The 11,556-nt window shown below is 42.1% G+C and overlaps 1 protein-coding gene across 1 annotated transcript; it reads left to right on the plus strand.

Annotated features, from left to right (window-relative positions):
* Nucleotides 1-243: 243 nt before the first annotated feature.
* On the plus strand, nt 244-11,399 carry LOC120787625. The gene is made up of 12 exons (XM_040123300.1): nt 244-247; nt 1,034-1,108; nt 1,346-1,429; nt 3,672-3,746; nt 3,983-4,066; nt 5,848-5,922; nt 6,161-6,244; nt 7,044-7,118; nt 7,357-7,440; nt 8,237-8,311; nt 10,455-10,538; nt 10,844-11,399. The coding sequence occupies exons 1-12, from the start codon at nt 244-246 to the stop codon at nt 11,077-11,079; spliced, it is 1,035 nt and encodes a 344-aa protein (XP_039979234.1). The 3' UTR covers nt 11,080-11,399.
* The last annotated feature ends 157 nt before the right edge of the window (nt 11,400-11,556 follow it).

Raw genomic sequence — 11,556 nt, forward strand, 5'->3', positions numbered from 1 at the left:
CTTTACCCAGTTTTTGACCTCTGAAATGTACGTGTTAGCGGCCAACTGTCAGATTTGGGTAGTCACATTTTACAGTCAGCATTTAAATAGACATCATGCCATCATACCTGAGATTTCACTAACTCACGTAACGGATGCTAATGTATGTCTGTTACTGTTGTAGATCAGTGTCCGGGAACAAGCTCTGTTAAGAGGCCCTCACCGAAGAAGAAAAGAGGAAAACGGACCAAGGCTATGGGGGCAATGGGTAAGTTCTTTAAAAAGGGGCAAGAAGCATTTACTTCCAAACCAGCATTTGATACTGTTTGTGTGTGTGTCTTTAAGCCATGCAGTTGGTTGGCAACATTGATTCCATCAATGTTTCTCGATGTTTGGGTAGCAGGAATTGTGCAGTGGGCCCTCCAGTGCCAATTGTGTACATAGACAGACACAAAACTGAGAAAGATGAGTGACAAATTAAATGAAAAATCTGAATAAATGAGTGGAGAAACATAGCAAATACAGATGCCTCCAGTCAGGACACGAAGAGTCACTGAATGTTTTGATGAGATGATGTGAATCATTTGCTGTGACCTTCGCAGCCACTGGATCTTAACCCAGTTGAACACCCATGGGAGATTTTGGACTGACGCGTTAGAAAGCGCTCTCCACCACCATCATCAAAACACCACATGAGGGAATGTCTTGTGAAAGAATGGTGTTCATCCCTGCAGTAGACTTCCAGAGACTTGTAGATACAATGGCAAGGCGCACTGAAGTTTTTCTGTGGGCTCGTGGTTGGCCCCAACATCTTACTAAGACGCTTTAATTTGGTTTTTCCTTTGTCAGTAGGTGCTCCTGAATTATTTTATCGCTCGTCAAACACAAAGCAACAAACGTTCTACACGTTTGAAAAAAACCCCCACATTTCGTGGCATCAATCAGTGGATACCTGCTGGCGAAAACTCTCATGTATCAATAATTATAGGCCTCTCTGCAGATACAGATTCATGCTTCCTTTCGTACGTACTCTTTGTTTGCTCTCGTTCTTCAGTTGGGCTTTCTGAGCTCTTCTCCCCCAAAAAGAGTCCTGATCCCTGTGATGAGGATGGGAGTACAGATATAGATGGTGAGTTAATGTCTATTACGAAATGTAGAGAAGCTCCTTCCTTTGGCAAAGTAAACCGCTGGTTGTTTTTCATACTTTACCCAGTTTTTGACCTCTGAAATGTACGTGTTAGCGGCCAACTGTCAGATTTTGGTAGTCACATTTTACAGTCAGCATTTAAATAGACATCATGCCATCATACCTGAGATTTCACTAACTCACGTAACGGATGCTAATGTTTGTCTGTTACCGTTGTAGATCAGAGTCCAGGAACAAGCTTGGTTAAGAGGCCCTCACAGAAGAAGAAAAGAGGAAAACGGACCAAGGCTATGGGGGCAATGGGTAAGTTCTTTAAAAAGGGGCAAGAAGCATTTACTTCCAAACCAGCATTTGATGCTGTTTGTGTGTGTGTCTTTAAGCCATGCAGTTGGTTGGCAACATTGATTCCATCAATGTTTCTCGATATTTGGGTAGCAGGAATTGTGCAGTGGGCCCTCCAGTGCCAATTGTGTACATAGACAGACACAAAACTGAGAAAGATGAGTGACAAATTAAATGAAAAATCTGAATAAATGAGTGGAGAAACATAGCAAATACAGATGCCTCCAGTCAGGACACGAAGAGTCACTGAATGTTTTGATGAGATGATGTGAATCATATGCTGTGGCCTTCTCAGCCACCGGATCTCAACCCAGTTGAACACCTATGGGAGATTTTGGACTGACGCGTTAGAAAGCGCTCTCCACCACCATCATCAAAACACCACATGAGGGAATGTCTTGTGAAAGAATGGTGTTCATCCCTGCAGTAGGCTTCCAGAGACTTGTAGATACAATGGCAAGGCGCACTGAAGTTTTTCTGTGGGCTCGTGGTTGGCCCCAACATCTTACTAAGACGCTTTAATTTGGTTTTTCCTTTGTCAGTAGGTGCTCCTGAATTATTTTATCGCTCGTCAAACACAAATCAACAAACGTTCTTCACGTTTGAAAAAAACCCCCACATTTCATGGCAGCAATCAGTGGATACCTGCTGGAGAAAACTCTCATGTATCGATAATTATAGGCCTCTCAGCAGATACAGATTTATGCTTTCAGTATGTCTTCCTTCCGTACACAGCTTTTGTTTGCTCTCGTTTTTCAGTTGGGCGTTCTGAGCTCTTCCCCCCCAAAAAGAGTCTTGATCCCTGTGGTGAGGATGGGAGTGCAGATATAGATGGTGAGTTAATGTTTATTACCAAATGTACAGAAACTCCTGCCTTTTGGCAAAGGAACCTGCTGGATGTTTTTAATAATTTAATCTATCAGTTAAAAAACAAGTAGAGTACTACTTTACTCTCAAGAGTTTTAATTACAGTACTTGCCACGATTCAGTTCTTTACTTTCATTAGAGATTTTTACAATTTTGAGTAAATAATTAGTGTCCATTTTTATGGCAGTTGAATTATTTTCCCATGTTGACCCATTTGTGAGGACGAACTGTCTTGTAATGTTCAAGGAGACGCTGCTGCTGCGTACAGTTGCGCCCTCTGAAATTTACGTGTTAGCAGCCAACTGCAGATGCCTCCAGTCAGGACACGAAGAGTCACTGAATGGTTTGATGAGATGATGTGAATCATATGCTGTGGCCTTCTCAGCCACCGGATCTCAACCCAGTTGAACACCTATGGGAGATTTTGGACTGACGCGTTAGACAGCGCTCTCCACCACGATCACACGTTTGAACAACCCCCACATTTCATGGCAGTAATCAGTAGATACCTGCTGGAGAATACCCCACATTTTTAATCTATCAGTTAAAAAACACGTAGAGTACTACTTTATTCTCAAGAGTTTGAATTACAGTACTTGTCACGATTCCGTTCTTTTGTTTCAGTAGAGATTTTTACAATTTTGACTTAATAATTAGTGTCCATTTTTATGGTAGTTGAATTATTTTCCCATGGTGACCCATTTGTGAGGACGAACTGTCTTGTAATGTCCAAGGAGACGCTGTTGCTGCGTACAGTTGCGCCCTTTGAAAGTTACGTGTTAGCAGCCAACTGCAGATGCCTCCAGTCAGGACACGAAGAGTCACTGAATGGTTCGATGAGATGATGTGAATCATATGCTGTGGCCTTCGCAGCCACTGGATCTTAACCCAGTTGAACACCCATGGGAGATTTTTTACTGACGCATTAGAAAGCGCTCTCCACCACCATCATCAAAACACCAAATGAGGGAATGTCTTGTGAAAGAATGGTGTTCATCCCTGCAGTAGACTTCCAGAGACTTGTAGATACAATGGCAAGGCGCACTGAAGCTTTTCTGGGGGCTCGTGGTGGCCCCAACACCTTACTAAGACGCTTTATGTTGGTTTTTCCTTTGTCAGTAGGTGCTCCTGAATTATTTTATCGCTCGTCAAACACAAATCAACAAACGTTCTACACGTTTGAAAAAAAACCCCACATTTCATGGCAGCAATCAGTGGATACCTGCTGGCGAAAACTCTCATGTATCAATAATTATAGGCCTCTCTGCAGATACAGTTTTATGCTTTCAGTATGTCTTCCTTTCGTACACACTTTTTGTTTGCTCTCGTTTTTCAGTTGGGCGTTCTGAGCTCTTCTCCCCCAAAAAGAGTCCTGATCCCTGTGGGGAGGATGGGAGTGCAGATATAGATGGTGAGTTAATGTCTATTACGAAATGTACAGAAGCACCCTCCTTTGGCAAAGTAAACCGCTGGTTGTTTTTCATACTTTACCCATTTTTGACCTCTGAAATGTACGTGTTAGCGGCCAACTGTCAGATTTTGGTAGTCACATTTTACAGTCAGCATTTAAATAGACATCATGCCATCATACCTGAGATTTCACTAACTCACGTAACGGATGCTAATGTATGTCTGTTACCGTTGTAGATCAGTGTCCAGGAACAAGCTTGGTTAAGAGGCCCTCACAGAAGAAGAAAAGAGGAAAACGGACCAAGGCTATGGGGGCAATGGGTAAGTTCTTTAAAAAGGGGCAAGAAGCATTTACTTCGAAACCAGCATTTGATGCCTCTTGTGTGTGTGTGTCTGTAAGCCATGCAGTTGGTTGGCAACATTAATTCCATCAATGTTTCTCGATATTTGTGTAGCAGGAATTGTATAGTGGGCCCTTCAGTGCCAACTGTGTACATAGACAGACACAAAACTTAGAAAGATGAGTGACAAATTAAAGGAAAAATCTGAATAAATGAGTGGAGAAACATAGCAAATGCAGATGCCTCCAGTCAGGACACGAAGAGTCAGTGAATGGTTTGATGAGATGATGTGAATCATATGCTGTGGCCTTCTCAGCCACCGGATCTCAACCCAGTTGAACACCTATGGGAGATTTTGGACTGACGCGTTAGAAAGCGCTCTCCACCACCATCATCAAAACACCAAATGAGGGAATGTCTTTTGAAAGAATGGTGGTCATCCCTGCAGTAGACTTCCAGAGACTTGTAGAATCAATGGCAAGGCGCACTGAAGCTTTTCTGGGGGCTCGTGGTTGGCCCCAACATCTTACTAAGACGCTTTAATTTGGTTTTTCCTTTGTCAGTAGGTGCTCCTGAATTATTTTATCGCTCGTCAAACACAAAGCAACAAACGTTCTACACGTTTGAAAAACCCCACATTTCATGGCATCAATCAGTGGATACCTGCTGGCGAAAAACTCATGTATCAATAATTATAGGCCTCTCTGCAGATACAGATTTATGCTTTCAGTATGTCTTCCTTTCGTACACATTTGTTTGCTCTCGTTTTTCAGTTGGGCGTTCTGAGCTCTTCCCCCAAAAAGAGTCCACATCCCTGTGGAGAGGCTGGGAGTGCAGATATAGATGGTGAGTTAATGTCTATTACCAAATGTACAGAAACTCCTTCCTTTTGGCAAAGGAACCTGCTGGTTGTTTTCATACTTTACCCATCTATCAGTTAAAAACAACTGTAGATTTGTACTACATTTTACTGTCAAGAGTTTGAATTACAGTACTTGTCACGATTCCGTTCTTTTGTTTCAGTAGAGATTTTTACAATTTTGAATTAATAATTAGTGTCCATTTTTATGCCATGCAGTTGGTTGGCAATTATTTTCCCATGTTGACCCATTTGTGTAGGAGGAACTGTATAGTGCCTTGTGCCAATGTTCAAGACAGACAAACTGAGAAAGCTGAGTGACAATTGCGAAAAATCTGAAAATGAGTGGAGCAGCCAAATGCAGATGCCTCCAGTCAGGACACGAAGAGTCACTGAATTGTTTGATGAGATGATGTGAATCATATGCTGTGGACTTCGCAGCCACCGGAACTCAAACCAGAAGAACAACAATGGGAGATTTTGGACTGACTCGTTAGAAAGCGCTCTCCACCACCATCATCAAAACACCAAATGAGGGAATGTCTTTTGAAAGAATGGTGTTCATCCCTGCAGTAGACTTCCAGAGACTTGTAGAATCAATGGCAAGGCGCACTGAAGCTTTTCTGGGGGCTCGTGGTGGCCCCAACACCTTACTAAGACGCTTTAATTTGGTTTTTCCTTTGTCAGTAGGTGCTCCTGAATTATTTTATCGCTCGTCATACACAAAGCAACAAACGTTCTACACGTTTGAAAAAAAACCCCACATTTCATGGCAGCGATCAGTGGATACCTACTGGCGAAAACTCATGTATCAATAATTATAGGCCTCTCTGCAGATACAGTTTTATGCTTTCAGTATGTCTTCCTTTCGTACACACTTTTTGTTTGCTCTCGTTTTTCAGTTGGGCGTTCTGAGCTCTTCTCCCCCAAAAAGAGTCCTGATCCCTGTGGGGAGGATGGGAGTGCAGATATAGATGGTGAGTTAATGTCTATTACGAAATGTACAGAGGCTCCTGCCTTTTGGCAAAGGAACCTGCTGGTTGTTTTTCATACTTTACCCATTTTTTGACCTCTGAAATGTACGTGTTAGCGGGCAACTGTCAGATTTTGGTAGTCACATTTTACAGTCAGCATTTAAATACAAATCATACCATCATACCTGAGATTTCACTAACTCACGTAACGGATGCTAATGTATGTCTGTTACCGTTGTAGATCAGAGTCCAGGAACAAGCTTGGTTAAGAGGCCCTCACAGAAGAAGAAAAGAGGAAAACGGACCAAGGCTATGGGGGCAATGGGTAAGTTCTTTAAAAAGGGGCAAGAAGCATTTACTTCGAAACCAGCATTTGATGCCTCTTGTGTGTGTGTGTCTGTAAGCCGTGCAGTTGGTTGGCAACATTAATTCCATTCGTGTTACTCGATATTTGTGTAGCAGGAATTGTATAGTTGGCCCTTCAGTGCCAACTTTGTACATAGACAGACACAAAACTTAGAAAGATGAGTGACAAATTAAAGGAAAAATCTGAATAAATGAGTGGAGAAACATAGCAAATGCAGATGCCTCCAGTCAGGACACGAAGAGTCAGTGAATGGTTTGATGAGATGATGTGAATCATATGCTGTGGCCTTCGCAGCCACCGGATCTCAACCCAGTTGAACACCCATGGGAGATTTTGGACTGACGCGTTAGACAGCGCTCTCCCCCACCATCATCAAAACACCAAATGAGGGAATGTCTTTTGAAAGAATGGTGTTCATCCCTGCAGTAGACTTCCAGAGACTTGTAGAATCAATGGCAAGGCGCACTGAAGCTTTTCTGGGGGCTCGTGGTGGCCCCAACACCTTACTAAGACGCTTTATGTTGGTTTTTCCTTTGTCAGTAGGTGCTCCTGAATTATTTTATCGCTCGTCAAACACAAAGCAACAAACGTTCTACACGTTTGAAAAAAAACCCCACATTTCATGGCAGCGATCAGTGGATACCTACTGGCGAAAACTCTTGCGTATCAATAATTATAGGCCTCTCTGCAGATAGAGTTTTATGCTTTCAGTATGTCTTCGTTTCGTACACACATTTTGTTTGCTCTCGTTTTTCAGTTGGGCGTTCTGAGCTCTTCTCACCCAAAAAGAGTCCTGATCCCTGTGGGGAGGATGGGAGTGCAGCTATAGATGGTGAGTTAATGTCTATTACGAAATGTACAGAGGCTCCTTCCTTTCGGCAAAGGAACCTGCTGGTTGTTTTTCATACTTTACCCATTTTTTGACCTCTGAAATGTACGTGTTAGCGGGCAACTGTCAGATTTTGGTAGTCACATTTTACAGTCAGCATTTAAATACAAATCATACCATCATACCTGAGATTTCACTAACTCACGTAACGGATGCTAATGTATGTCTGTTACCGTTGTAGATCAGAGTCCAGGAACAAGCTTGGTTAAGAGGCCCTCACAGAAGAAGAAAAGAGGAAAACGGACCAAGGCTATGGGGGCAATGGGTAAGTTCTTTAAAAAGGGGCAAGAAGCATTTACTTCGAAACCAGCATTTGATGCCTCTTGTGTGTGTGTGTCTGTAAGCCGTGCAGTTGGTTGGCAACATTAATTCCATTCGTGTTACTCGATATTTGTGTAGCAGGAATTGTATAGTTGGCCCTTCAGTGCCAACTGTGTACATAGACAGACACAAAACTTAGAAAGATGAGTGACAAATTAAAGGAAAAATCTGAATAAATGAGTGGAGAAACATAGCAAATGCAGATGCCTCCAGTCAGGACACGAAGAGTCAGTGAATGGTTTGATGAGATGATGTGAATCATATGCTGTGGCCTTCGCAGCCACCGGATCTCAACCCAGTTGAACACCTATGGGAGATTTTGGACTGACGCGTTAGACAGCGCTCTCCCCCACCATCATCAAAACACCAAATGAGGGAATGTCTTTTGAAAGGATGGTGGTCATCCCTGCAGTAGACTTCCAGAGACTTGTAGAATCAATGGCAAGGCGCACTGAAGTTTTTCTGGGGGCTCGTGGTTGGCCCCAACATCTTACTAAGACGCTTTAATTTGGTTTTTCCTTTGTCAGTAGGTGCTCCTGAATTATTTTATCGCTCGTCAAACACAAATCAACAAACGCTCTACACGTTTGAAAAACCCCCACATTTCATGGCAGCAATCAATGGATACCTGCTGGCGAAAACTCTCATGTATCAATAATTATAGGCCTCTCTGTAGATACAGATTTATGCTTTCAGTATATCTTCCTTTCGTACACTTTTTGTTTGCTCTCGTTTTTCAGTTGGGCGTTCTGAGCTCTTCTCACCCAAAAAGAGTCCTGATCCCTGTGGTGAGGATGGGAGTGCAGATATAGATGGTGAGTTAATGTCTATTACGAAATGTACAGAAACTCCTTCCTTTGGCAAAGGAACCTGCTGGTTGTTTTTAATACTTTAATCTATCAGTTAAAAAACAAGTAGAGTACTACTTTACTCTCAAGAGTTTTAATTACAGTACTTGCCACGATTCAGTTCTTTACTTTCATTAGAGATTTTTACAATTTTGAGTAAATAATTAGTGTCCATTTTTATGGCAGTTGAATTATTTTCCCATGTTGACCCATTTGTGAGGACGAACTGTCTTGTAATGTTCAAGGAGACGCTGCTGCTGCGTACAGTTTTGCCCTCTGAAATTTACGTGTTAGCAGCCAACTGCAGATGCCTCCAGTCAGGACACGAAGAGTCACTGAATGGTTTGATGAGATGATGTGAATCATATGCTGTGGCCTTCGCAGCCACTGGATCGATACCCAGTTGAACACCCATGGGAGATTTTGGACTGACGCGTTAGAAAGCACTCTCCCCCACCATCATCAAAACACCAAATGAGGGAATGTCTTGTGAAAGAATGGTGGTCATCACTGCAGTAGACTTCCAGAGACTTGTAGAATCAATGGCAAGGCGCACTGAAGTTTTTCTGTGGGCTCGTGGTGGCCCCAACATCTTACTAAGACGCTTTAATTTGGTTTTTCCTTTGTCAGTAGGTGCTCCTGAATTATTTGATCGCTCGTCAAACACAAATCAACAAACGTTCTTCACGTTTGAACAACCCCCCATTTCATGGCAGCAATCAGTGGATACCTGCTGGCAAAAACTCTCGCGTATCAATAATTATAGGCCTCTCTGCAGATACAGATTCATGCTTTCAGTATGTCTTCCTTTCGTACATACTCCTTGTTTGCTCTCGTTTTTCAGTTGGGCGTTCTGAGCTCTTCTCCCCCAAAAAGAGTCCTGATCCCTGTGGTGAGGATGGGAGTGCAGATATAGATGGTGAGTTAATGTTTATTACGAAATGTACAGAAACTCCTTCCTTTTGGCAAAGGAACCTGTTGGTTGTTTTTCATACTTTAATCTATCAGTTAAAAAACAAGTAGAGTACTACTTTACTGTCAAGAGTTTTAATTACAGTACTTGCCACGATTCAGTTCTTTACTTTCATTAGAGATTTTTACAATTTTGAGTAAATAATTAGTGTCCATTTTTATGGCAGTTGAATTATTTTCCCATGTTGACCCATTTGTGAGGATGAACTGTCTTGTAATGTTCAAGGAGACGCTGCTGCTGCGTACAGTTTTGCCCTCTGAAATTTACGTGTTAGCAGCCAACTGCAGATGCCTCCAGTCAGGACACGAAGAGTCACTGAATGGTTTGATGAGATGATGTGAATCATATGCTGTGGCCTTCTCAGCCACCGGATCTCAACCCAGTTGAACACCTATGGGAGATTTTGGACTGACGCATTAGACAGCGCTCTCCCCCACCATCATCAAAACACCAAATGAGGGAATGTCTTCTGGAAGAATGGTGTTCATCCCTGCAATAGACTTCCAGAGACTTGTAGAATTAATGGCAAGGCGCACTGAAGCTTTTCTGGGGGCTAGTGGTGGCCCCAACACCTTACTAAGACGCTTTATGTTGGTTTTTCCTTTGTCAGTAGGTGCTCCTGAATTATTTTATCGCTCGTCAAACACAAATCAACAAACGCTCTACACGTTTGAACAACCCCCACATTTCATGGCAGGTATCAGTGGATACCTGCTGGCGAAAACTCTCATGTATCAATAATTATAGGCCTCTCTGCAGATACAGTTTTATGCTTTCAGTATGTCTTCCTTTCGTACACAGTTTTTGTTTGCTCTCGTTTTTCAGTTGGGCGTTCTGAGCTCTTCTCCCCCAAAAAGAGTCCTGATCCCTGTGATGAGGATGGGAGTACAGATATAGATGGTGAGTTAATGTTTATTACGAAATGTACAGAAGCTCCTTCCTTTGGCAAAGTAACCTGTTGGTTATTTTTCATACTTTACCCATTTTTTGACCTCTGAAATGTACGTGTTAGCGGCCAACTGTCAGATTTGGGTAGTCACATTTTACAGTCAGCATTTAAATAGACATCATACCATCATACCTGAGATTTCACTAACTCACGTAACGGATGCTAATGTATGTCTGTTACCATTGTAGATCAGAGTCCAGGAACAAGCTTGGTTAAGAGGCCCTCACAGAAGAAGAAAAGAGAAAAACGGACCAAGGCTATGGGGGCAATGGGTAAGTTCTTTAAAAAGGGGCAAGAAGCATTTACAGTCCAGATTGTTAGTATTTGGACAGTTAATTTTTTTGCTCTTCAGACTCTTTGCTTCAGCACATTCAATATGAAATAAAATAATGGATACTACATTGAAGTGCCAAGTTTCCGCTTTAATTTGAGTAGTGTAGAAAGAACTGTGTGTGGCTGTACTTGTCTCAACTGTACTGGATCTTAAAGCAAAACCACAATAGGAGTCAAGAAATCTACACTGAGCTTTATGTATTTAAGGTTACAAAATCTACATTGTCTTCTCTTTCATTTGTAGAGCGAACCATAGTGAAGGCGAAGAGACCGTGGAGTGAAGTAGAGAGGAGTGCGGTAAAGAAACACTTGGCAAAGTTTATTAAAGAGCGCCAAGTTCCTGGAAAAGAACCCTGCATGCAATGTGTAAAAGAAGAGAAAGCCTTGGATAAAAGATCCTGGAAAGATGTTAAGAACTTTGTGTTCAAGACAATTGTCTCTTTGAGCCACAGGTCTGCTTCAAAGCAGCTTTACCACTGAAGATCTTCAATGTACCGCTGTGTTCTAGTTAATATTGTCTGGTTCAGCCAATAGTTGCTACGTTTTAATCCTGTTTACCGCCGTTTGGTTTGTGCAGTACTGTTTCGGTAGTGTTTCAGAACATAACAGTAAGACTTATTTAATGCTGCAACTAACATTTATTTTCAGCATCCATTTATCAGATAAATATTTTCTCCGTTAATTTGTTATATAAAATGTCGGAACGTCATTTATTTTGTCCAACTGACAAAGCAGCAAATACTCAGTTGAGAAGTTTGAACAAAATTAAATAAAGATAATTCTGGTCACATGCAGTGATGTTTAAATTATGTGTCCGTCGGTTTGTGACATGCAATCACATATTGTGCAGCTAAGTCTGCTGATGTCTCCCTAATAGAATCTGTTGCTTTCACCGTCATCAGCTCTGTGAAGTTTGGGATTAACAGATCGAATTTCTCAAAGTAGGAGGAGGAGCCG

The sequence above is a fragment of the Xiphias gladius genome, unplaced genomic scaffold (assembly GCF_016859285.1).
Source record: "Xiphias gladius isolate SHS-SW01 ecotype Sanya breed wild unplaced genomic scaffold, ASM1685928v1 HiC_scaffold_328, whole genome shotgun sequence".
Taxonomy (NCBI): Eukaryota; Metazoa; Chordata; class Actinopteri; order Istiophoriformes; family Xiphiidae; genus Xiphias; species Xiphias gladius.